The 27,232-nt window shown below is 41.3% G+C and overlaps 1 protein-coding gene and 1 long non-coding RNA gene across 6 annotated transcripts in view; one reads left to right on the forward strand and one right to left on the reverse strand.

Annotated features, from left to right (window-relative positions):
* Positions 1-26,138, reverse strand: part of slc38a3b (solute carrier family 38 member 3b) — a 39,189-nt gene extending 13,051 nt beyond the window's left edge. The window contains exons 1-5 of one of the 4 annotated variants that reach the window (XM_080846409.1): positions 25,959-26,138; positions 10,005-10,109; positions 6,581-6,601; positions 6,325-6,409; positions 5,850-5,965 (exon numbers count right to left, since the gene is read on the reverse strand). In XM_080846409.1, the coding sequence (XP_080702535.1) occupies positions 5,850-5,965; positions 6,325-6,409; positions 6,581-6,601; positions 10,005-10,072 (290 nt within the window). In that variant the 5' untranslated portion in view covers positions 10,073-10,109; positions 25,959-26,138. Of the gene's footprint in view, positions 1-145; positions 330-5,849; positions 5,966-6,324; positions 6,410-6,580; positions 6,602-9,968; positions 10,110-25,958 lie in introns of those variants that run through there. The other 3 variants (XM_080846408.1, XM_080846410.1, XM_080846411.1) reach the window with 3 other exon arrangements.
* LOC308370845 lies at positions 10,651-20,395 on the forward strand. Of its 2 annotated transcripts, none has more exons than XR_013968786.1 (3): positions 10,651-11,731; positions 11,825-11,889; positions 13,694-20,395. It is a non-coding gene; the product is annotated as an uncharacterized lncRNA (long non-coding RNA). The 2 variants fall into 2 exon arrangements; XR_013968787.1 differs by having other exon boundaries at positions 11,627-11,698.
* Positions 26,139-27,232: the final 1,094 nt, after the last annotated feature.

The raw sequence follows: 27,232 nt of genomic DNA on the forward strand, positions 1-27,232 counted from the left end.
CAAAAACACATTCATTCACACACACACACACACACACACACACACACACACACAAACACGCACACTGTCAGTTGTCTGGAGAAAACCACTTGAAATTAGACAGCTTACATTCAGGTACAGCAGTATAAAACGTATGCAAGAACACCTCACAGTTTCCAAACAGCGTTGTGTCAATGGCAATCGCATCTTCTGGTCATGGGGCCAACAGGTTTTTGGTGGTCAGTGAGTTCACGGAGTGATATCCATTAACCAGTGAGGACAGTGTCAGTGGGGAGGGTTCTGTTATCACCAATCTGTCTTCAAATGCACCATAAGCTCTCTGACCTTCAAGATACTTCATAACCTGAAGGTACAAGAGGTCTTGTTTACCCTCCGTTAACAGTGTTTCAGACCTATTCATTGCCTTGGAAATACAGGATATATGGAAAACCCACCCACCCACTCTCCCACACCCACACACAAAACTCACTACATCCTGAGCTCATTACCTTCTGCCACAAGCAGCCGACCCGGCATGAAAGAGTGCATGGAGACCCCTTTACCCTGAGCCTAAACTCTTTGAATCCAATGCCAAACACAAACCCACACCGGGGGGGGGGGGGGGGGGGGGGAGAGAGAACAACAAAACCTATTTGTTTTACAACCATAATTCCTATTGTATAGGACACAAGCCAGGGAAAACCCTGTTTGTTCCAGTGTTGCAGATTAACCAATAGAAACAAAATCTAAAGTAGAAGTAATCACATAAGGATTTAATTGTGTTGGCCCACTAGAAATTCTGACTGATTAAATTATTCCAAAAAGAAACTCTGCCAGAATCATACCATTTCAAAATGTGTGGGTATAGTGTGTCACACTATATCGTGCAGTAGCGTGTGAGAAAATATTGGGATGGGGAAGACAACGTTTTTTTTCGGGGGAAAAAGCAAGCATCAGATGTTCTCAGTGGCTAAAGCGACCTCTGCCCTATAATGTCTCAATGAGGCTTTGCTCTCAAAAGGTGGTCCAGATTTACCCTTAAGTCCTCAAAATGCCTACCTTGCCAACACTCAGATCTAGTCTGGGGGCCTGGCACAATCACATGGGGCACACAGACTTTCCCCTCCCCCCACACTGAAGGGGACTGAGAGGTGTGTAGTCCTCCAGCCAATCCCAGAGTGGAGGTGTGTGTGGAGCGGTATTGGCAGATTCCATTGTGTGCTTACTACGGCTTGGCCTTGGTAGCGGCCAGTGGATTTGTGGATTTTGAAAGTGTGCCTGATTTTCTCTACAGTGCATTGCCATGTTACATTATCGCCCAAGGAGCGTGGCTCAGACTGGACTGACAGTTTACACCGAGCGGATCAAATCTGGGCTATGATATCACTGATCTACCAAAGAACTACTGTATTGGCTTTAATAGGGTACCTTATCGTGACTATAAAGGATCGCTTGATATTTTCTACTATCTATGGAAGATTATGGTGATTGTATGGAAAAAGGACATGGTGTCAGACAGGAGGTATTTTAATTTCATTCATAGGCCAATTTTGATCTCTCAGTCTTTTTAGTGTGACAGGAAAGATCTTCTTTCGTGTGGTAGAAATTAAGTTAGTCTCCTTTTTGAAGGCATATAGCTTGATAGATATTTCTGTGCAGAATATAAGAATCTCAGGATGTGCTGGATGTTAGAAACACAGTAGCATGATTTGGCATCCAATTCAGGCAGCAATGACAGAAGGCAGAGACCTCTGTGTGATATTTCTGGACTTCGTTAATGCTTTTGGATCAATGCCATACAGTCTGCTGTGGAAAGTATTCAGTTACTTTCAGGTACCTGAGAATATTGAGTTGTGCATCCAGGCAACATTTGGAGGTACAGGATATATGGAAAACCCAACCACCCACCCACTTTCCCACACCCACACACAAAACTAACAACATCCTGAGTTCATTACCTTCTGCCAGAAGCAGCAGACTCTTTCGTCCAAAATAAAGTTGTCCACTTAGCCAGAACATCAGATGTTAGTATGGATCAGGGTTCTGGTCTGGCATGAGGTGATAAATTCAATCAAATGTTGGTTGCCATGTACGGACATCAGGAAATACTGGCTGGAAGTATCAAGGGGCAAATCAGCCATTTTAAAGGTACCGTATGTAACAATTGTACCTTAAAATAACAGCTTGAAAAAAATTGTGTCGCTACAATGACTTTTAATAGGGCGATTTCCGCCTCCTTCACTGCCACCGGGGGCTGTACTCAAATTACTACGCTATGTAACTTTCTTGGCGATGCCCGCCGCTCGGGCGGAAGTAGTTCGACCTGCTTTCTGGCTAGCTTATAATAAATACACGTTCCAATGTCATTACACTTTCTAATGTAAATTCTGAATTTGTAGAATTTTGGTGTTACAATATTGTATTAGATCGCACGTAGGCGACTCCACATTCAAACACTTAGAAAACATTGTAGGCTCAAAACACGATCGGTATTTCTTCTAAACTAAATGTTGTCATTCTTTTGGTTGAATTAGCATTCATCTCCGATATCACAATGAATAAAACTCTGCAGTCATATTTCTGTAAAATCTTTGAATATTCTTACCTCGGTTGACATATTCGCTGTTTTCTGATCACGTCTTCACTGATTCCACTCACCGGTATACAAGTGAATGTGTTTTTACGACACTGGAGTAAACGTTAATACTAGTAAAAACCTTTAGGGGGAGCTCCAAGGGAATCCTGCATATTATGCCTTTAAATTTTAATGCAGTTCTTGTATAATGCTGGGGCATGACATATTCAGAGTGACAGATACTAGTCACTCAGCTTCTGCCATCTTCAACAGCGGTTTATAAACCCTTGAACATGACAGTGCCAGTTCAGATAAATGGGTTAAATAATTTTATAACAGCTCCCTGTGATTTCATAAGAGAAGCACCTGTAGCACACTCCTGGGAAATACGTTGCTTTTTTCAAATAGTTCCACTTATACAGGAGATCATCTTGGAAAGACTCATAGAGAAAAAAAGGAACAAGTTAAAAACGAGGCCTTGATAATCAGAATTATGAATGAATCTTGTGTCATTCACATGGAGAAAAGGACATGGTAGGTGGAGCACCTATCTTTAGAAGATCATCTTTGGTTTTGGAGGAACCGGAGCCTTCAGAACTTACAGCCCTTCCCCCACAGCCTATGTGCCTGCTCTTGGCATTGCTGTCCCCTGTCACGTACCAGACCTCAGCTCAGGCTCAACAAGGGGTACAAGACCAGACCAAACAACTGACTGCAGTCAGATTTTTTCATAGGAAGGTTCCAATGTGAAATTACCTGGGAGTGTCTAAGTGGCAGTCATGATAAGAGCTGGTCAAAATCTCTAAATGCTGAGAAAAGGTGCTTTAGTTAGGTCAAAAAGTTTTTTTGCTTAGGAAGGTTCCTAACCGAGTGAAATTACCTAAAAGTATCTAAGTGGAAGCCATGATAAGAGCTGGTCAAATTCTATATGCTAAGGTAAGGTACTGCAGTGATTCCTTTCTTATCTTTAGCATAGGGTACACCAGACCATCCTTTACAAATGGAAAGGAGATAATGCTGTCCCACAATTCCTTGCTGCAGCAACATTCAAAGTGGCGCACCATTCACGAAAACAAAGTACCGACATGACACACATCAATAACAACACCGTCACTATCGGATTCTCTTCGCCACGTAGTTGTCCTTATGAAGTTTCCTTCACATCTTTCCATAACCTTGTGATGTTTTCCACCATCTACGTCATGGAAAAGTGGATAGAATTTTTTTTACTGTTTCACCATATCCTATGTTTGGTTGGGAAAGAGGGAGGAGAATTGAATGATTGGCTGTGTAAGTGGACCTGGTTATTTGTGGGCAGAGTCATTCAGAGTTCTGGCCTTTCCTGTGTGGATGTATTTGTGTGGAGTGCAGGGGCACAGGGAGGGAGGGGTTGGCACATGGAAAACTCTGGGGGTTGGGTGTTGGAGTCTGTAGGCAGTAAGATGGGTGGTTTTATGTGGCAGTGAACGCATGTCCACCCTGTCCAACACCTGCCCAGAGCCCCAGGGCGCACAAGGTCGCCGCATTCCCAGATATCAGAGGAACGTGTGCTGGGTCAGGAGGCTGTCTTAACTCTCAGTTTCCGGGTTCTTATTTCCTACAGGCAGGCAGGCCTCTCCAGTGGAGCTGACTGTGTACCATAATCTGTCTGTTTGAGGATTAGGGCTCTCTATAATGTCTAGTGGTTTGCTGAATCATGGGACTTTGAAACATCTTCTTTCTGCATTGCCGGACTGTCAACATCGGCAGACATATGAATTAATTCTACATTGTGTTGTAGGGACTGAGTTCTTCGCTGATGCTCTGTAAAGACATTGACATCCTTGAACATATGGAAAAGTATGACTTATGAATGTTGAATGAGAATATTACATTCAGTCCTTTTGTGACATTCTCTTGAATGTTGGCTTAACACTCCTTAACCTGATCCCAACACAGTGACATGACAGAAACATTATCAAACAACTTAGTGAGTGTGGTTGATGGGTTTCTGAGCGCATGCGATAGAATAATTCTTCAAACATTAAGTCAAAATTAGTTACGGTTACCTATTTCATGGTAGTCACACAAACTGACACAACGTGAAAGTCAATCTGTTCATTGAAGCAGATTCCTAAACCACAAATGTACTTAAACCAAGTAGCCTGGATACCAGCCTGAACTCCGCCCACAAAATTTTTGGTCTGGGAGATTCAGTCTGGAATTGAGCTAGTTGGGAGAGATTAAACGTCTCAGAAAAGTGATCTGAACAATCAAATTGAAAGGGCGGGCTTTATACATTGATGGACAGATGACCAACCAACGCTTGAGTTGATTAGGATAGATAGAATATACATCGAACAAAGATGGCGCCGTCTCGGGAGCTTAGTGGGACATATTTTATATGATTTAAGCTATCTACACGACTTTTTTTATGTCTACATTGACTCGGTTAGTTGTGTATGTGCAACAAGAATGTTGCCAAGGATTATAGGTCTTAACTGAAGCACTCTAGACCATTATTGATAGGTTATGCTAACGCGTAGACAAAAAAAACATTGAAACAAATGGTAGCTTCTAGCCTTGAGTGCTAATTAAGTAACGTGAGCAGGCATATCTCAACAGATATTGACAGCGCATTCATTTTGAAAGAGGAACAGAGAAACGCGATCAAGGCATTTGTCGATTGAAAAGATGTTTTTGCCGTCCTTCCTACGGGATCAGGTAAAAGTTTAATCTATCAGATGGTAATACTACGTTGCTCTGATTGGTTCTAGGTATCCAATTCAGCGAAGAGGAATTTTCTTTCCTGGTTCGTTTAAACACGCCCCATAATCACAGCCCAATGGTTCAGTTTCAGACTCATATTCTGACTAGAATTATGAGTATGACATCGTCAGGCTATAAACCAAGCCCAACGAGGCTGTAAATGGAGTATCTGTGCAGCACATTTATACATCCAAACAGATATCTGCCTCACAACAATAAAAAGTAGTTTCAGTGCTACACTTTGCATATTTTCATGCAAAGCAGATAGCGATCAAGTCTACCAGCATGGTTTACTTTGGAGAGGATTCCGTACATAAATGAGTAAATTAAAGCAAGAGCACAACACAGCAAATCCAATAATCATCCTCACAGTAACAAAGTCACTTTCTCCTCCGCTCCCATGGCCTGACCTGAGACTTGCTCAGTCCTCCATCAAGTCCTCCACATGATACATGAACAATGAAATTGGGGCCTGGGGTATCTCATGGTAGACAAACTGTAATGAGATGATCAATGGACATAGATTGATATTTGAAAAATGGCTTACAGAAACAGCAGGATGCCAGTGTTTGCCATGGCGTATGCCAGTCCAAGAATGCCACTTCCCATGATGGCGTTGCCCAGATTGAACACAGACATGCCGAACGAGGTCTTCCCTTCAAACTGTCAAACATGAGGAAAGAGACATTAGAGCCGTGAAGTATAACTAACCTGGGCCACATGCTTGGAGAAAGAAACAGTTTGTCATTTCAACAGAGCAGGGGAACATGGGAAACCACAATGCAGTAAACAAAACCTATATGACCTCATATTGACAATTTGCGGTCATTTTCTCAGCATGCACACACATACATACACACTCTCACACACACACACACACACACACACACACACACACACATACACTTAAAGATAAACACACACACATGGACATAGACACATCTGGCCACACACAGCCACACACACAGAGGGGGAGATAGAGAGAAAGTCTTCCTCTATCCCACACACAATATCACACTTACGTCAGTGAAGCGTGCAGGCTTCTTGCCCTCACTGTTGGGCAGGAACTCCTCGCTCTCTGCCGTGGCTCCCTCTGGGTCATCAAATCTGCAGGAGGAAAAAAAACAGCTAGTTAGCACACCACCAGTCTGTCTCTCCTAACTGCACTGAAACACTGAGCTCAGGGGCATCCATTAAAAACTACCATGCCAGCCTCACACTGACGAGCTGTTAGCTTCAGGTGTATTGTGTTGCGTAATATCCATGCTGTTCACATACCTGCTGTTATGAGTACCATTTCTGAGGGTGGCGGGGAGGAAAGGGGAGAGAGTCGATCCATCATGGCAATAGGAACACAAAGACGAAGCAGACACGCAGTTAGTGAGACAAGCATCACAATCACAGTCAAGGCCACTCCATTAAAATGGTAAAACAGGTCAGTCCAGCAACTTTTTCAAGTGATCCAAAAGTTTCATAGGTGCTACTCTTGGGTGGCTGGCTGGAATGTGTCCAGTGCTGTTTTGAATATTGAATGGTCTTTGCTTTCAAAATTGGAGGATTCAGTTCTCATGTAACCTACTGACGGAGGGGAAAAAACATTTTGTCGCGATGCAATTAATTGAGTATGCAAGTCGACTGGAAATATGTCGTTTTTAGTGTTAGCATTTTAACACTTCCTGGTGTCAAACAAATCCATATAGGAAAAACCTTTCCAATCACCCTTTAGCGTATGAATATGTAAATTCATATGAAACCCCTTCTCCCCCGACTCCTTGAAAGCCGAATTTAAAAGTGATTTAAACACTGCTCTAGATTGAAATGGACAGACAAAACGTGTAGGCCTGATTAACAAAAAGTAAATAAGTATAATGATAAATAGGGATGCACCGATACCGATACCAGTATCGGGTATCGGGTCGATACTTCGTTAAAATACTCGTACTCGTACTCGTTTTAAATTACCGATAGGCCTACCAAAAACCGATACCCAGTGTTGCGTCTTAACGCGTGTGTTATCTTCTCCTCTACTGTCTATGCCTGCCAGGTGTGAGAGCGGCGAGTTGCATAGAGGCCGAGAGCGGTATTGCAGACAGATAAGTTGAGGTTGAACTTGCAGTTTAAATGAATTCAATAACAGCTTGGATATGATGTGTGGAGGTGGCTTGCGTAAGCTAGCGGTTTCGCTAGAGATTTTAAACTTAACACGTACGACCTCCAGTAAAGGTAAGTGCTATCTTCGGCTATTTTATGTTTTGCAGTTAACTTAGAACTGCTGTTACATAGGCAAAGTGTAGGGGCTAGCCTACTGTCTTTAGCGACGCTGCGCCTATAACATATTATTGCCATTTGCTACGGTTGATTGACGGGTGTAGCTGCCAAATGTGAGGACCTGCCTGATGTGAGTCCGCATGCGCAAACTTTGCGACACTATTGTAGTACAACGAGCCAGGTTCAGGTAATGCTGGTGGTGTAGGCTACAGCATGAAGTGGAATGACAAGCGCATTTGTTTACGTTTGAAATCCACCAAGGTTTATGATGTTAAGCTTCATGTTTATTGAATTATTAGTTAAGCAGTGCATTCATTAGCCTACTAGTAACAGTAATACAACTTGAGCCTTATGCTGTAAACCGTTGACAAAATTATAAAACACTACGTTAAATAAACCTACATTATGCGTTAAGAGAAGCCAGATACGTTGATATTAAAACATGTATGAGAATGCACTTCTTGGATAGTTTGCTCCTGAGCCTTCTGCCGTAAACCGTTTGTGTTTGCGCATGCGGACTCGCATCAGGCAGCGGCGGACTCACATCAGGCAGGGTCCTCACATTTGGCAGCTACAACGGGGACGGGAATGTATTTGTTTTGTCCTCTTTTACCCGGACGCATTTAGGTCTCGAAAGGAGGACATGTGAGGGTAAAAGAGGACGTCTGTCTTGTCTTGTGTTTCAGGAATCTTGTTAGTTTGTCATAAACACCCGCTAGCAAGTAGCCGCTAGCAAGACATCCCGTTAGCGATGTTAGCAAGGTTGTTTTAACACTCTTGGACATTGATGCTAGTATTACGTTTTTTTTTCCGTTTTTCCGCCTGATGCTAATATTAAGTGCTTTTGCGTTAACTTCTTTGCAATGTTATTGTGATAGCTATGTTGGCTAGGTTGCAAACAACTTCCCTAACACAGTCAAACTTCAGGCAAGTGTCAATTTGGCTGCAAGAACGTAGCCCAGTTCATTGTCAACATTAAACTCTAGTAAGAAATCGCTATACCGTTGTGCTGCCTGAACGGCGATTTTGACTCATTTTAAGATAAATGATGAAAGGAGTAAGGCACAGTGTAAGATCTGCACTGTTACAGTGTTGAAGGGGGGAAAGGAAAGTACTTCGTTTGACACAAGCAATTTGATTAAACATCTGAAGACGCACCATAGTGCTAAGCACACAAAGTTCACTCATGCCAGTGGCTTAAGAGACCAAGCAACCAATCTTTACTGACGTCTTTCAAAAGTCAAAAACGCGCACGCACACAGACAGAGAGAGAGAGAGAGAGAGAAGGGGAGGAAGAGAGTTGTTGATCCTTTTGTAACTGAACTGTGCTCATGTTCTTATCATCCAGGATAGTTCTGTTCACTTTTTGTTAAGCAGACTGTGTTGTTAACTATGCAGCAAATTAAATTGCCATCTGTCTATATGCAAATTTTGTCTAATGTGATGATATTGACTCTTTTTTTTTTTGGTTTAAACCAGAAAGCTCTTTATTTTTGGCTTGGGATAGCCTTCTGTTAATGTTGTACTATAGGCTTGACATAACCTGCAGAGGATAAAATAAAATCTTTCATGGAAATCAAATCTTGGAAGTATCGGTATCGGTACTCGGTATCGGCAAGTACAGAAATAAAAATACTCGTACTCGTATCGGTTTGTAAAAAAGTGATATCGGTGCATCCCTAATGATAAACAAAGGTAAAATATGAGGTCGTCCAGTATAATGTGATTGGACGGATGTGACTAACTTAATGAATCTGTCCCTTTCACGCCTAATAATGAAAACACTGTGACGAGCTTGCGACATTTTGCAGATCATTAACTCTATACGTCCACACATACAAACACGAAATCCTTTCATCTTGTTTAGGTTGATAACTGATAAATATTTATGGTTAACTCTCAGGTCAGAGCAAGGTGCATCTGTATTTATGGAAACACATCCAGAGTTTCAAGAGGGTCTGTTGTTCCATGCAAGCTGGCAGCACTACAGCCCAATATGCCATACACACACACACGCGCGCACACACGCACGCACGCACAAGCACACACACAGACAGACAGACAGACAGACAGACAGACAGACAGACACATAACAAGTGCCATTACTGCTACCACCCATACTCACACTTCAGAGTTCAACACTCCAAGCATCTTTGTTCTATTGTCATTCCTGATTTGGGTTTTGATTTCCATTCTGGCAGATCCAGAATTTAGTTACATCACAGGAGTCTTACTATATCTCCAGCCACATGTCTATGCTGTCAAGTCACTCGCATAAGAGTGCCTGGTGGCTGACTCCAGTTGTGTGAAGAAATAATCATGTTTGTGAAAGAGTAAAAAGGACAGCATTGATTATCAAGAGATAGGGTGACAGTAGAGCAAAGAGGTTAGTTCTTACTGCTCCTCCTCAAGCATGGTCTTCATTGGTACGCACATGTCTTCAGCCAGGTCATGACCTTTCCCATTGGGAATGATGCTCATCTCTGATTGGGCAGGTTCCATGCTGGACACCGTAGTTCTCCCACAATCCTGTGTGATCCTAGAAATGGGTCAGACCAATCTTATTGGCATTTGGTGTAACAAAATTGTTTCATTAAGGTATGCAAATAGTTTTGTTTGTGTGTGTATATGTGTGTCAGAGTTCACTCTGTATTGGTTTCTGCTATTCACAGAAAAGTCCTCTCTCCAGACAAAACAGAACAATGAACCACAATAAAGAGTTTAATAGAATTAATTTCTTGACTAATTCAGACACAGGATCAATTCTATCTTCTTGATTACAGTCACAGTCTGGCCCACCCACTTATGCCTTCACCTTCCATCACTATTTTCAGTTAAGCTTTTTGCCAGTGAGTTTTTTGAAATTCTTTCTAATCTCAATTCAGTTCAAATACAGTGCATCTTTATCTAGTGTGTCTACAGAGGCACTTTTGCCATTTGCCAGTTCGATGAGACAAAGATCACGCCGTGCAAGAATAGTACGTCCTGACACTGTTTGTGCTCATTACATAAAGCCAGAGCCCAGAGCCTCAGAGGGGCTCCAGGTGGCAGGCAGTGCTGGGCCTCACTCTTTCTACTTCAGGGGCCGGGACCCATTAGTGCTGCCAATGTGGAGGAGCTTGTCGTGCAGGGTGGAGTGGCCTTCATCATCACATGAAAGAAAACAGTGACTCAAAGATGAGCCCTTATATGGTATGTCACTAACATCTACTTCTAACGTGTCTGCTTCACTGACTCTAGTGATGACATCAATATCCAGGCACAAGTCCAAAGCCCTTTCAGAGATGTTCCCAGCAGTTCAGCTATTGCATCAATGCCAAATGTTGCAACACCATTCTTCTCAGATTTTCCACCAATGCGAAATTCCAGATATCCTGATACACACATCAAAGGACTGTATGTATGGGAAAGTGACCATACATCAGTTTCCTAACACGTGCCTCCCTATAGCAAACAACTGGTGGTATTGGAACCCCAATAAGGGCCTAGGTGATTGTATAAAGGACTGAAGTAAATGCTAAAGATCTGAATGAAACAGAACATAGATTATTGGAAGAACTGGAAGCTGAGAACAAGTCACTATAGCTTAGATATTGGCAAATAGTTCAGTAAAAGTGCATTTTTGCCCCCTTATTCTGACTCAGCCTGGTTGAACTTTGAATGAATAACCCTGGCTTTTTTAAAGTAAAAACCAATAAACATTCCCTTGTAAACATATTTGGGTGAAAATGGGCTAATCTCTCAGATCAATGTTCATACTTCTCCATTTGCCTCATTTATATTAAAGCTCTAACTCAAACACCCTGGAAGTCCTGGTGTCGCCTATATGAGCTAGAGTGCCTCAAAATGGTACTGGAGAACATAGTATTTGGCTGCTACTGTGCTTGACCTATGGTTTGTTTTCTGCTGTGTTGTGGAACCCCTTTGAAAGATTTGTCTCATTGCCAAAGCCTAAGTCTAATTCTGATGCCATGACATCTGCCATTTATTTTTATGTTTATGAATATAAATATAGCCGCTACTTTAGACAGCAGCTTTGGCCAGCACTATAAATCATGGAGAGTCCACGCCTCCAGCAGAGAGTCAGGGTCATTGAGAAGTCAATGAGTGACAGATGAAGGGGAAAAAGTGAGTTTAAGAAGTGGACACAACTACAAGCTGGTAGCATCACAATATTATGGATTTACATTCACTCATAAATCAGAGTAAGCACCCTTTCATACATCATGGAAATGTTAATTGTGTCTCTTGCAGGGCTTAATTTGTGCCGGAGCTCGCACCAGAACCTCCCTGATTAAGACTGGCTTGATTGGATCAGAGTATGTCCCTTCTCACTAGCTAACTGAACTGAACTGTCAGTAAAAGGAGACAGCTGTGTTGTTATTTTGTATCGTCAATGAATGGAGTGTTTATCTTCAATGCACAGAGGCAAGACCAATCAGAGAGGGTTTACAGGAATATGTGAAAATATTGTTATTGGCTGACATGTCTCTTCAATTTATGGGGTTCCTACGCCAAACACTAGCTCACACACTGTGGGGAGAAAATGGATAAGCAGAATTTGTACCAATAAAGGGGTTGAAGCTGAGGCACAAATATCCTTTCATACTGAGCCAGGAATACAAGCTGTGTAAATGTCAATAGGAGTTCAAAGTTACAGGAACATGATATGAGCAAAACACATATGCAGCTATTCTAAATTTGCATTGCACTGTACAGCTAGATCGTTAGCTAACATTAGCATTGTGCTTGACTTCAAACTAGCCTAGTCTTATTGTGTTAGCTAGACAAAATAGTCTAAATTTATCGATTGATGGTAGTCCAACAAACAGTTATAACACCAATGACCAATTCAACTTTTGTTCTGATCATGTCATACATCGATAGCTACCCGGCTTCCATAAAAAAACTAAAAGCTTCCAGAGCAGAATTACAGAATTGATATAGGTTCAGTTTAGAAAATTGGCTCACTCGATTCTCAGATTAAACTAGGGAATGAACATTTAATCTAGTTTATTTAGATGTGTCTCACACATTATTGTAGGTCAGTGTTGGGTGTCAGTGATAGTGGTGTTCGGATCATGAATTTATCTATATTTAATCATTTCTAGGATGTTAGATTCCTTCATCTGCTCATCTGAATTAAATACAAGATTTGGGTTTTTAAATGCATTGAAGTGTGTAAACCGTTTAGACTCAACAAGGGAAGATGTGCTGGAACAGCATTTGGAAGTAGCCTAACGGCGCAAACCCATGACAGGGTCACCAAACGCTTCCAACACTTTGAGTGGGCACAGTGTAGCGTGTGGAAATAGCATAACAGACTGGAGAAGTGAGCTAGTTAGCAGGCTAGCCAGTTAGTAGGCCATGTAGTTACTTGTCCTTATATCAAAACTGTTATTCCGTTCAAATAAGCCCAGGATTAAATATATAACATAACAGGAACACCAACAAGCACTTACAAGGCCATCTGAGCCTTTCTATTAAGCAAATTAAACGACCAAACGACGCCACAGTCCTACAATTTTCAAACTGTCAGAGACAACACCAAACAATCTGATTGGCCGCTGCTGGGGGAAAACGCTCCTCATTTGCATAGGAATAAACTTCCCCCAACTTCCGCCCCAAAACAGTGGTCTACGTCACACTGGATTGCCTCCCGCCGAAATGCATGGGATTTAGAATTACGCTTCCAACAACACAAATGTGGACTGTAATTCCTCATAATAGCAGTGACAAGAAACTTCACTTGATATGTCTATTCTGAATCTGGTCATCATTCTAAAGTCCAGCTAGTCTCTGAAGCAAACAAGACTTAAACATCTGGGATAAGTGCTCATGGCTTCTTAAAACTATCAATTTGTTAATTGAACTGCACCCAAATCCATCACAAACAAAAATGGTTGGCCCTCTTAACCCTCATATCAGTGGCGAGTAGGCACCCCGATCTGAACATACAATATATTGCAACAAGCAAACAAACGTTACTATTTTTATCTAAGAACTACTTATTCTTAGTCTAAGGCCAGAAACACAAAAAATATGATCGATGGAGTGTTGATGATCAAACTTTGATGATCACGTGTTATCTGATCCTGTAACCCAAGCTCTCCTTGTTCACAGAAACCTCCATCTGGCTGACCATGTTCTGAAAACTATACTTAAGTTCACAAGGAAAGGTTGTGATGAAGTTGGTTTCAGAGTGAACTGAATACTAGCAGGCCAGAACCTGAATAATGGATGAAAGTAAGCCTGCAGGTTACACTTCTTCTCAACAGTCTCCTTGTGGTTCCAGGCGTGGCAGAGACTATGTGTCAGAGGAACAGGTGGAGATGACCAGGTGCAAGCTACCAGCTTCATTACTCAGTTTTTGGATTTGAGGATTTGTCCTCCTTCATTGCCTATATATTGAGTTATGCTCTTTGACTGGTTTGAAGTTATTTTACAACACCTCCAGAAATGTCTCCCCAGTTCTCATAAAGTTTCACAACATTTGATTGATTATATTCACCCCTGCCTTGGTTGCTGATAGCTCCATGTCGCTTCCGTTCCAACTTCCTAATGCCCTGTTTTGATGGACAGCAGCTAAACCAAAATTCTTTGCTCCAATTTAAGGATCAGAACCCAACAACATGTGATTAATTCCTATTAAAAACAGGGAAAACTACACATCCCTACTTTACCATACCTAAAAAAATCTAATATTGGAACAAATGAATCTTTCTAGAAATAAGAGCCTTGGTTCAGTGTAACAATTATAAAACTGTAAGGAATCCATATAATAATAATAATACTCATTTCTAAATGAGCTTGCCTTTTGTGACCTTGTCATGTTTTTCTATGTCTTAGGCAAGCTCTTGATCTAGGATGCCATACTGACTTTGCATTGATGGAACAACTGTCTATTAACGCAGTGAATACCACAGGAGATAACAAACCACATCTAAAATGCAATATCATCACTTTAGCCATACCCTTACAGGTGTCTGTGGAAAAGTTGATTTCTGGGTCACTGCTCAAATCCCTGACCTCCAAAACAACTCTCGGGTAGAACGTCCCTGTGATTATATTTAAAAGTAGCCACATAGCGCTCTTTTTCTATTCAGCTTCAGTTAATTGGCTGTTCAAGCTTCAGTCACTTTCAGCAGCCACATCCACGAAACCATGACCATGTGTTTGTGTTTATTTACCTTTTGCCATGTGCTTTTTTCTTGCTGTCCACATTTTGGTCATTAATACTCATACCTGTGCCTCACTGTTTCTCCACCTACTGTCTGCCTTCCTGTTAATTGGTTGTGTATGTATGTCTTGTGTTTCTGCCTATTCTCTGCCAGATCATGCAAGTTTGTTTTCTGTGATTTGTGTGAAATTCCTGTGTATGACCTTGCCTGGTTTTTGACTTTGCCCTTCTGGATATCTGTTTTTGTATTATTGCCTTGGATCTGCCTTGGACTTGGACTGCCTCTTGGATTTTTGACCTTTTGTCTGATACTGTGTTTAAAAGACTGCTTGCTGTTTTGGAGTTATTACCTTGCTGATCAATTTAAGAAAGTCACTCTGAACCGTGCTGGTCTACGAATGGGTATTTCTCCTTGTATCTGGCCATAATGGACCCAGCAGAGCTCAGTCAGTGGAAAACTGTCCTGGAGCACATGGAGCAGTCAGAAGACATCAGAACAAGTTGAACACCATTGGTAGGACAGTAGATGCTATATTGGTTCCTTGCCAATCAGGATCAGATGTATTTAACACCCTGTCACTCCTTTCTGGCTCAGAAAGTGGGGCACAGCTGTCTGAAAGGCCAAGTTGCCATTCTGTAACCTCTTCTCCACATTCTCAGACTAGATGACGGAGAGCACGGGGAAGAAGTTGTCCGGGAGATGCCCAGTATTCGTCAGGGAAACTGTTCATGTCTTACCCTCTCTGGAAAGTCCTGAGAAACTCAATGTCCTCCCAGCTCACTGTGTCTTTGGTGCAGTGCAATGGGACATTGAATCCTTGGTTCTCACTGCTCAACAAGATGATGCAGAACCCAGTCAGTGTCCCATGTACCGCTTGTTTGTCCCTTATATCTGTCCACTCTCAGGTCCAGCAGTGAGGTCACTCCTCATGGTGGTCCTGTCATCCTGGTGCTAAGCGTAAATGAGTATTCTTCAGTCTGCAGCTTCCACATTCATCAGTCTGACGTCCACATCTTTGTCTCAGCATGCGCTGTCTGTGCTCAGATTAAGCTTTTAGCTCAGTCACCTGCTGTTCTGTTAAAGCCCTTGTTCATACCCAAGAGACCTGAACTTTGTCACCGGTCTTTCCCATCCCTCCTTTTCCCCCAAAAACTAAACAGGATTACTCCGCAATATCGACAAATTTGGAGGCGCGGTGGTACATAGGAGTTCCACAAACATTGCACACGCTCTTGGCTTTCTAGAATTAACCAGTTAATCAAATAGAGTAATACCGCAACAAAATGTCCTCAATTGAGTTCAAAGGTCAGTTCACTCCACGTCAGAGGAGACAAGTACTACGTAATGCCATTGAGGTAGGCAGAGAGAAATGACACAACATGTGGAGTGTATAACGCCTTGAGCATGCCAGAACTTCACCCTTCTACACTAAAACACTAAATAAACATTCCAGAGATGAGCCATGACACGACAAAATCAGTCCAGTTGGATATTCTATATCTACAGTTCATTATCTTTAAAATAGGGGGTCATTTGTTAAATGTGATGCAGCTAAACCAGAGAAAATGTTTAAGATACCATATTAACAGAAAATCAAGTTTTGAGAAAATAAACCTTTGTGACTGAAACTGAAATTACAAAATAGCATTATGTTGACAGACTCCAAAGTGAGCCCATACTTCGGCTATGACTTCAGAGAATACCCACTTAAAATACCAATGATATCTCAGTAGAGTTTTGAAATTGTGGTGTGTTACGGCAGGGGCCAACCACAGCAAATTCTGTGGATCCACAGTCAACAGATATAGAAAAAACTGATTTAGATGGCAGAACAGCTGCTTAACTCCATTAACATGTTCTATTCCATTCCGATGAACCACAAGAAGCCCAAGAGATCAGGGGGGAAATCAAATTCCCTGAGCTACAGATAGAGAACTAGAAAATGCATTTCCTGAAGGAAATACCAGTGCATGAAATGCAAAAGTTAGGAAAGGAAGAAGAAAAGAAAAAAGAGTAAAAGAAGGAAAGAAGAAAGGAAAGAAGAGTGGAAGAAGGAAAGAATAAAGGATAGAAGAGTGAAGAAAGGAGAGAAGAGAGGATGAAGGAAAGAAGAGTGAAAGAAGGAAAGAAGAAAAGAAAGAAGAGTGAAGAAAGGAAAGAAGAGTGGAAGAAGAAAAGAAAGAAGAGTGAAGAAAAGAAAGAAGAGTGGAAGAAGAAAAGAAAGAAGAGTGAAGAAAGGAAAGAAGAGTGAAAGAAGGAAATAATAGTTGAAGAAGGAAAGAAGAAAAGGAAAGAAGAGTGAAAGAAGGAAAGAAGAAAGGAGAGTGAAGAAAGGAAAGAAAAGTGAAAGAAGGAAAGAAGAGTGGAAGAAGGAAAGATGAGTGGAAGAAGGAAAGAAGAGTGAAAGAGAAAAAGAGAGTGAAAATATTGAAAAAAGGAGATAAAAATGGAGTGAAGAAGAGAGATTGAGTGTGAGAGAAAGTAGACTGAGAGGGATAGAGAGAAAGATGGAGAGATGGAGAGAAAAAAAGTAGAGAATGGAAGGTGTCTTAATGTTCCTAGTTACAGTTAAATTGAGAGGGACAGAGAAGAGGTTCCTTTGATTTGGCGCAGCTGTCAGTGAAGCACAGGTGCAAGCCAGTTTAACCTGTTACTGCTTTAACGCCCCCTAATGGACCCGGGGGCGGGCCCGTACTGGATAAATCGCCAAAACAAATCCTGAAAATTCTATTTCTGAAAATATGATTCAAACTCCCATTTAATATTTTTTTGTGGTAATCCAACTATGTGTAAACCGATTTTCAGTTGTCTACATGCATCCGTTACAAATAAATACAATTTTAAACACACCATGACATCCTCATTTTTTACATATGGAGCAGCCTCCTCCCATAACTAAGCCATTTAAATGTGTTTCTGCATTATCCGTACCTTAAATAACGTTATAGAACATTCATTTACCTTCAAAACATCTAAAAAAAACAGACTTGAACTGCATGGTTATGTCCATAAAGTTGTTTATTCACTTGCTCACGACATTGAGAAAAAACTTTCACTTTCTTGTATGTTTCTGATGACGATCTCCTCACTCTCTTCCTGACAACACTACACGAAGTTATCACGTGATGTTATATATCGTTACAAAGCTTAAGACCCCCTCTTTCAGAATCTTTGGATTTTATTGGCTGTTAAACACATGTTTGTCATGAGTGACAGGCATTACCACCAATGGCATCAGCTCTCAATAATGAAGCTGCTCAGGCATGTCCTATCATATCACTTTACACTTCTTGTAAGACTTCTCAGTAGTGATTGACACCTGTTTTACCGAATAATAGAGCTTCTACCAAAAAAGTAGGTAGGTCATTTGCCCTGATTGCTCAGTCCTGGAGTTTAGATTTTTGAAAGCGTAACTCAAGAGTCTCAGCTGCGCTCCCGGTGCGTAAATGGGCCATTTTGTTTACCTTCAAATGCGCACAGCAAGTGGTTTGGTCCACACGATCCTGAGGGCTTGTTTGTGCATATTTTTAGCTGCAATTTGTCTCCCTTGTACTCATCCATCATGGCAAGACGAGGATTTAAGATGAGTGAAATACATGGGATGATTTTTGATGATTTTCGGGGAAGCCAGTGGACTAAGCATGGACTAGGATGCTAGCATGGACTCAGCATGGACTAGCATGCTAGCATGGACTCAGTGGAAGAGTGAATGGAATCGATGCCATCCTCGATGCGTAAGTAATTTAAACCAACTACTTTTCAGTGCATACCAGTAAGCTATGCATATGCCTTATTCTGTTTAGTGCTTTATTACAGTGCATGAAATGCCCTGTATTGTTATTCCTAGGCATTTTCTTCTTCTTCTTATTCTTCTTACCTTTTTCTGCGATTAATTCAGCTCAAACCGCTTAACGTAGAACTTCATTCAAACTTTGTCGCGTAGGTCTTGTAAAGGACACTTATGCTATGTATTTTTCACTTTTCTAAACTTTATACTTTTTAAGTTATTAAAGAAAAACGAATCTAAATTTTCCCATTGACTTACATTGGGCCATTATGACATCATAATAGGGTAATTAAACTGGCTTGCACCTGTGCTTCACTGACACCTGCGGCAAGCCTCCAAGGGTCCTCTTCTTTCTGTACCTCTCCATTCAACTGTATAACTAGGAATATTAATAGACACCTTCCATACTCTACTTTTTTTTCTCTCTCTCCTTCTTTCTCTCTATCACTCTCACTCTACTTTCTCTCACACTCCATCTCTCTGCTTCACTCTTTTTTTCTCCTTCTTTCAATATTTTCACTCTCTCTTTACTGTCTTTATTCAGAGCCACTCTTGTTCACTCTTCTTTCCTTACTTTGTTTCTTCCTCTCTTCTTTCCTTCTTTCTACTCTTCTTTACTTTCTTCTTTCCTTCTTCCACTCTTCTTTCCTTTCTTCTTCCCTTCTTCTTATCCTTTTCTTTTTTCTTCTTTCTTTCTTTTAACACTTCTTTCTTTTCTTCTTTTCTTCTTATCTTCTTCGGCTCTTCTTCCCTTCTTCCACTCTTCTTCTCTTTCTTCACTCTTCTTTCCTTCTTCCACTTTTCTTTCCTTCTTCCACTCTTCTTTCCTTTCTTCTTTCCTTCTTCCACTCTAATTTCCTTTCTTCACTCTTCTTTCCTTTCTTCTTCCCTTCTTCCACTCTTCTTTCTTTCTTCCACTCTTCTTTCCTTTCTTCCACTCTTCTTTCCTTTCTTCACTCTTCTTTCCTTCTTTTACTGTTTTTTCCTTTCTTCCTTCCTTCTTTCACTTTTCTTTTCTTTTATTCGTTCTTTCTTAACTTTTGCATTTCATGCACTGGTATTTCCTTCAGGAAATGCATTTTCTAGTTTTTGTTATCATTGTGGTATGTAGTTTGCTAGTAATGGATATTGGTTAGCATGCTGCTGCTGTATTTACGTAGCTGCAATGTAGGCTACAACATACTAACATAGCACAACCTGCTTCTTGCCTCAAAACGCATAGAAATGTTTTATTTACATCTGCTAAATGCATAATGCCTATGTTATTATCACACTTCAGCTTGACTATGGTGGTTTTTTTACATATGTTTACATTTTACATATTTGTGCATTAGCTTAGTAAATAACATGAAGCAAAATTCAATTGTAAGGCATGACCCAGTCAAAATATTTATATTGTCCAACGTTTTTATCTTGCAGTGACCCAGCCCCAGCTCCAGCTCCAGCTCCAGCTCCAGCTCCAGCTCCAGCATCACCCTCACCCCCACCACCACCCCCGTCGCCACCACCACTACTACCAGCTGCACAGCCTCCAACAGTGACACAATCCAATTTCAAAAGAAATTATAATATTAGTCTAAAATGGAGTTATGTATGTCTGTACAACGAAAAAAAACAATGATATACAATGAGAACATTTTTTTTAATGCTTTTGGAGAGCTTGGAGAGGTTTTGGACACTTGGAGACGCCTGAATGCACCATTTAGATATTGCTGTGCAACACCTGGACATTTTTAGATATCTGCTCCAAAATTTGTACTTTGTTTCTCAGGAACATGTTGAATCAGGAAATATAGAACATGACAGAATGTTCTTCCCTTGAAACCATCCACACAGTGTCAAACATAAAAATGAAAGGCGTTTTTTACATTTTTGACATTTTGTTCTGTGTATGATGCTTTGAAATTGATACTTAATGATGAAAATAAAAGTCAGGAGGTGAATGCATGTCTTGGCCCATTTGTCTTCTTCAATTTAAGATATGAATGATCTTTGTATCATGTGTACAACTTCAGATATTGAGTGTTATTATGTGTAAGTACAAATCGTTCCAAATTAAGGCGAAATATCCCACTGCAGTAACAGGTTAAAGACCCTATTATGATGTCATAATGGCCCAATGTAAGTCAATGGGAAAATTTCGATTCGTTTTTATTTAATATCTTAAAAAGTATAAAGTTTAGAAAAGTGAAAAATACATAGCATAAGTGTCCTTTACAAGACCAATGCGACAAAGTTTGAATGAAGTTTCTACGTTAAGCGGTTCGGGCTGAATTAATCGCAGAAAAAGGTAACAAGAACTAGAAAATGCATTTCCTGAAGGAAATACCAGTGCATGAAATGCAAAAGTTAGGAAAGGAAGAAGAAAAGAAAGAAGAGTGAAAGAAGGAAATAAGAAAGGAAAGAAGAGTGGGATAAGGAAAGAAGAAAGGAAAGAAGAGTGAAGAAAGGAGAGAAGAGAGGATGAAGGAAAGAAGAGTGAAAGAAGGAAAGAAGAAAAGAAAGAAGAGTGAAGAAAGGAAAGAAGAGTGGAAGAAGAAAAGAAACAAGAGTGAAGAAAGGAAAGAAGAGTGAAAGAAGGAAATAATAGTTGAAGAAGGAAAGAAGAGTGAAAGAAGGAAAGAAGAAAGGAGAGTGAAGAAAGGAAAGAAAAGTGAAAGAAGGAAAGAAGAGTGGAAGAAGGAAAGAAGAAAGGAAAGAAGAGTGGAAGAAGGAAAGAACAGTGGAAGAGAAAAAGAGAGTGAAAATATTGAAAAAAGGAGATAAATATGGAGTGAAGAAGAGAGATTGAGTGTGAGAGAAAGTAGACTGAGAGGGATAGAGAGAAAGATGGAGAGATGGAGAGAAAAAAAAGTAGAGAATGGAAGGTGTCTTAATGTTCCTAGTTACAGTTAAATTGAGAGGGACAGAGAAGAGGTTCCTTTGATTTGGTGCAGCTGTCAGTGAAGCACAGGTGCAAGCCAGTTTAAAGACCCTATTATGATGTCATAATGGCCCAATGTAAGTCAATGGGAAAATTTAGATTAGTTTTTATTTAATATCTTAAAAAGTATAAAGTTTAGAAAAGTGAAAAATACATAGCATAAGTGTCCTTTACAAGACCTACGCGACAAAGTTTGAATGAAGTTTCTACGTTAAGCGGTTCGGGCTGAATTAATCGCAGAAAAAGGTAACAAGAAGAAGAAGAAGAAGAAGAAGAAGAAGAAGAAGAAGAAGCCTAGGAATAAAAATACAGGGCATTTCATGCACTGTAATTATATAAGTTGCTCTCATTCTCTTACAAACCAATTCAGCCTGTCCCGGGGCTGAAAGAACTAGGTAATCTAACATGGGACTGCATTATCAAGTAGATTGTTCAACCCCCTCCAGTTTTCCTATACAGCAAACAGAAGCAGAGACACTGCCATTTCCACCTTCTGCACACCACTCTAACCCAACTGGATTGGAGGGGGGGGGGGGGGTATGTGAGGATGCTGTTCATTGATTACAGTTCAGCATTCAATACCATAGTCCCCCTCCGCCTGGTTGTCAAGATGAGGTCGCTGGGGATAAACACCCAAATGTGCAACTGGGTGCTCAGCTTCATTACTGACCGCCCCCAGGTGGAGGGTGGTGTAACCTCTGGGCCGTTGACCCTCAACATAGGTTCCCCCCAGGGGTGCATTCTAGGCCTGCTGCTCAACAACATTGACACATACTGCAAATCCTCCGGTATGATATTTACCACAAGAGGGTGGAGTCGAGGGCAATGTCATCTGGGATGACTCACACACCTATGCCAGCCTCTTCACCCTATTGCCGTCAGGTAGACGCCTCCGCCGTCATACCCACAGGCAGTGAGACTATTTATCTAATTTTGAGTAACTCACTAAGTTTCCTTTTTTATCTTTTTCTTTTTGCACAGTGTGGAGCGTAGACCCTTTTTTACAGTTGACTACATGTTCGTGTATGTGACAAATGAAGCACTTGAACTTGAGATGCAATCAAAAATACCACATGCGTAACATACTCATCTCATCACTAAGATTCCTTCAGAAGGTAGCATTGCCAAAGACACATCTAGCACGTGCCAAGAAATGTGTCTAGAAATACCAAGTGAGGTTCAGCCACATCAGCTGTGTCTTACACGTGAGAGGGCATAGGCAAAGGTTAATGCCATGCAAACACCTTTTCTCATTCATATGACCACTCACCCTCACAAAACCATGAAGGACGTCCCAGAGTGATTTTACAACACAAATCAATTGATGTCATTGTCAGTGTGCAAATGCCAGGGTGCTTCATAGCGACTGTGAAACGGTAGCCACTTGCCCTTTTCTCATGCGTGGAAAGGTGAGAATAGGGCGCGGTCACCTGAGGTGAGGAGAATATTGGGGAGTGAGGGTGTGTGGGGAGGTCTGGCTGCTCCTCACCTACCCTACAAGGCCTCATGCAGCAGGTCAGACTGACCCCCCACCCCCCCACCTCTAATAGATTCTCACACCTTGCAGCTCCCATGGCCTTGGTGCTTGGCAACAGCCTTGGCAACCATGTGTTTTCATGCCTGGCTGGACACCTCGTAATCAGGCTCCCCCTCTGCAGCCCACTTCATCTCCCAAGACTCATCAGCCCCACCACCCACCTGAGTGCCTGACAGGCTCACAGGACACGCCCCAAAGGGCAGAGATCCTCTGTGCAGCCCATCCTGCCAAACCCTTCACTGGGAGCTCCGTCCCTACAGCACAATAAAATGGTCCCTTGGCAGCTGGCCACGTTCAGAGGGGACCATGGTGATATCTTGCAGTCAGGGAATGATGGAAGAGGTTTGGGCTAATTACTTGAGCTTATTGTGCTGGACAGATTTATTGGCTACTATGTCATATATTGATAATTCAAAGGGGCAAAAACAATTCTATTAAAAAATTATACAGAAACAGCAAATGTGATACATTTGGATAAACTGTTTAATATGCTTCGGTTTAATTACAATTACACAATAGTTTTTAGATGATGTGCTCATCCAAACCCAAGATTTTTCAATTAAGTAAATGCCAGCTCTGGCTGACATTGCATTTAGCAAATTTAGAACGCTCTTCTAATTTATGATCGCTAATCTAAGAAAAAGGTGTGATCAATAGTGACACGCAGACACACAAAGCAAACACCACAGTTTACAATTGAAAAAAGAGAGCCAATCAGACCATTTAAACACCAGCCGCTCACCCAGCAGACTTTCAAAATTTGCTCCAGGGATTAAAACCTAATCCCAGAGTGTCCTGCATACAATATCGGTCAAACTGCACATATCCACATTGTTTTTCAACACAAGGGAGAGAGTATAGGAATACGGGTGAGAGAGTTAACTCTTTTAGATTACCAGAGAGCCAAGGAACTGAGTATGTATTCCAAGTTCCAAGTCTTTTATTGTCAGATGCACAGAACAACAGAGTCAGACTGGGCACTGAAATTCTTAAAACAAGACACCGCACAGCAAACATAACATAATTTAACATACGGGTGAGTAAACTCTTTTAGATTACAACAGAGCCAAGGAAGCCAGGGTTAAATACTCCACTGCAGCTGGAAAAGAGAACTCAATTGGACCCATCTCACCAGGCAAGGTTGAGGATTCTCTCAGTGTGCCAAACTGACCAATCCACCACCTTATTTCCCACCCTGCCCAGGTTTTAGACCCGCCCATCACTGACAATCTGTCCCTCTGGCTGAAAAGTGTTTGCTTGAGGAATACAGTTTAAAGGTGCAGTCCATGATTCGGTTACGCAAAAAGTTGTTGATATATAAAAAAATGACTAAATAAAATACAGCCCTGCTTTCCATTCTACTGAAGCATGTGTGTTAATTGGCTTAATTGTTTATGGTTCGGTCTTAACCAGAGTTTGTTTCTCCTTTTCATACCCAGGAGCAGTGGTGTAGTCCAGGGTATACGCAGGTATATGGAGTATACCCACTTATTTTTCCGTCAGCATTGGGTATACCCACTTCTCAAAACAGGGTGTTTACCCTATGCTGTTTGGGCTGCTTAAAAAAAAATTGCAAAATTAAGAGTTTACCCACTTCTCCAGGGACCACTACACCACTGCCCAGGAGGACTGTGACAGCTACCAAAACTGAACGCACTGCCAGCAGACTGCGAGGAACAATTTGCTGAATTTGAAGACAGTCAACAGTTAGCATGTTAACCATAAACGGAACATGTTAACATGTTTTCTAAAATATATTAGCATAGTTATGTCACATACAGTCCATTCAACACCAGAGAAACTGACCCCAGCAGCAGGGACCAACTGGCATCACAAGGAGCCATTAAGATATAATTCCACTATAATCACTTTATAACAGCCCGATGCTTGGAGCGGGTTTACACAGCCGGCACCGCAGACCGACTGGTTGCCTCACTGGAGAAAATAAAGGCCCTACCATGGTGATTTTGTTCTTACGCTCCATGCTTACAGAGTGAACGCAAATTATATTACTTGACTTTGCCCAGGTTTACTCAGATAATGATGGAAGGAAGCCAAGAAGGTGTACTGAAATTCATTTTTTAACTATCACCAGTAGACCACCATATTCCATCACAAAGTCTAACGTGAGTGATGAATGCTGTTCAAACCATTCCACGTGGTCGAGTGTCAACTTTGATTAGAAGCAAATATGTAACAGAAGTTCATAGACATAAACTGACATATGGCTACCGACGTTGAGTGCCGATTGGAGAGTGCAGACTTTAGTTAGTCCTGGTGCTTTTAAACCATAACCCGACCATGTGATGTGTATTGTATTCGATCACTGACTCGGTAAAGATCGTCGCCAATCTTTCACTACTGTTGATACGCGTAAAACCATTAGGCTAATGTTCAGACTTAGTAATGAGTAAGAAGTGAGAAGCCCTTCTGTGTGTCCCTGCCCTAAATTTTCCAGTTACAGAATAAGACACTCAAGAGATAGGATAAACGCTCTCTCGAATAAAAGAAACATCTATTGGTAATCTGAGATGTTCTTTTTTTCGTTTTAGGTTCCGTGGTTCCCAAACAAACGAAACCGACAGATGAACATGTTTCAGCAATGGAACACATGGAAGTGACATTTGTTGTGCGCGTCTACTATTAACATTGTGTTGAGACTCACCATGGTATGGCGACCATATCCTCATCAATAATAAAGAACGCGCTTCACCCTAGAGACATATAACCTAGGAGATTATTTATATGTATATATAGTCTACGAATGCTGGTTTCAATGTATTCCTAAATAAGGCATGTTTCAGAACTTGCTATGGAAACCACGTGTCATCAAAAGAACATGATTCAAGACAGCAGCAACTATTATCTACATGTATCTGTGTCTCTGTGTGTGTGCGTATTTGCAGAATCACCATTCATTCAGTCGGAAGTCATGATAGTGTATCCTAAAGAGGACTTACCAGAACAGGGGTAAAACCGCACTTGTTTAAATAAATTCCTCAACAGTCCTATATTTTTCTTCACTCTTTAACTTTCTTCTCTCCTTTATCTTGGCAATCCCTTTCAGCTCCTCGCGTCTTGTTGGTGACCAAACAGCTTGCAGCCACCGCCAGTCTTTTCTTTCTTAAGGGGTTTCAGAATTTCCCGTGAAGAGGTTCTCTGGCGCTCGAAGCTATAGTAGTGGGGGCTGTGCAGATCCCGCCTCCTAAACGAGCTCCCAATCCTCTGCCTTTGTTCAGAAGCGCGCGTCGTCTCTCCAAATTAGTGTTTTTTTTGTTTTGTTTCATCGACGATCTAAAATGACGATTTTCCTCCTTTTTGCGGGATGTTTATTTAATCAGACAATCATTAGGCCTAACTATTAGGGCGCTGCAAAGTAGCAGCAGTACCTCATGGGGGCTAGACTTAAAGAAAACCATTACCTGAGCCATGCAGTGGGTAAGCAGGATTTTATCAAATGTTAATATGTCAAGTTAGTATGCCCTTTCAAAAAGCTGTAAAGAAAGCCTCCAGGGGTAATGCACTACAAATTCCAATCACTTCCTAGATACCAAATAAGGAACAAAAGTCATGCACTCACAAGATACATTGATGGACATACGGGTGGGAGCTGAGTCTACCTTATCCTAGTTACCTATAGACTCATCTTCAGTCTACATTCCTTTGTTTCCACTGCATTTACCCATGTATCTGTAAAATTGTGCACAGTACCTGATGCACTGAACAGAATTCTGAAACATGAATCATGATTTATGAAACATTACATCTGTGATGAGGGTGGAGCACTTAACAGTTAGGGTGTCTAGATATGATCTTATTTACTTCCAACCAGACACAATTCTTTCCTAATGAATAACGTGTGTATATTGTGATCCAGAGCTTTTTTATTATTACATTTTGTTTGTTCATGATGTCAACATATTTTTTTCTGTCACTTACCTGGGGTGATATCCTTAGCAAAGTTAGTGTAAGCTACTGGGACCTCGTTTCGTTCTACTTGTGCTTAGTGTGTTGCAAATCAGACCTATTACATATGTGTGGGTTTGTTTGTGTGTTTGTTTGTTTGTACCCATACACCATTTACCCAGGTAAAGACTGCCCAGTGTGTGGCCTGTCCCATAGACATGTATAGGGCCTGTCCTCCTTCCATGTCCCATGGCTTCTCTCAGGTTTAAAATTAGCATTTAGCAGTGGGAGGAGAGAGAGGGACATTAGGGAAGAAGGGGGAGGTATT

Source organism: Sprattus sprattus (assembly GCF_963457725.1).
Source record: "Sprattus sprattus genome assembly, chromosome: 10".
NCBI lineage: Eukaryota > Metazoa > Chordata > Actinopteri > Clupeiformes > Clupeidae > Sprattus > Sprattus sprattus.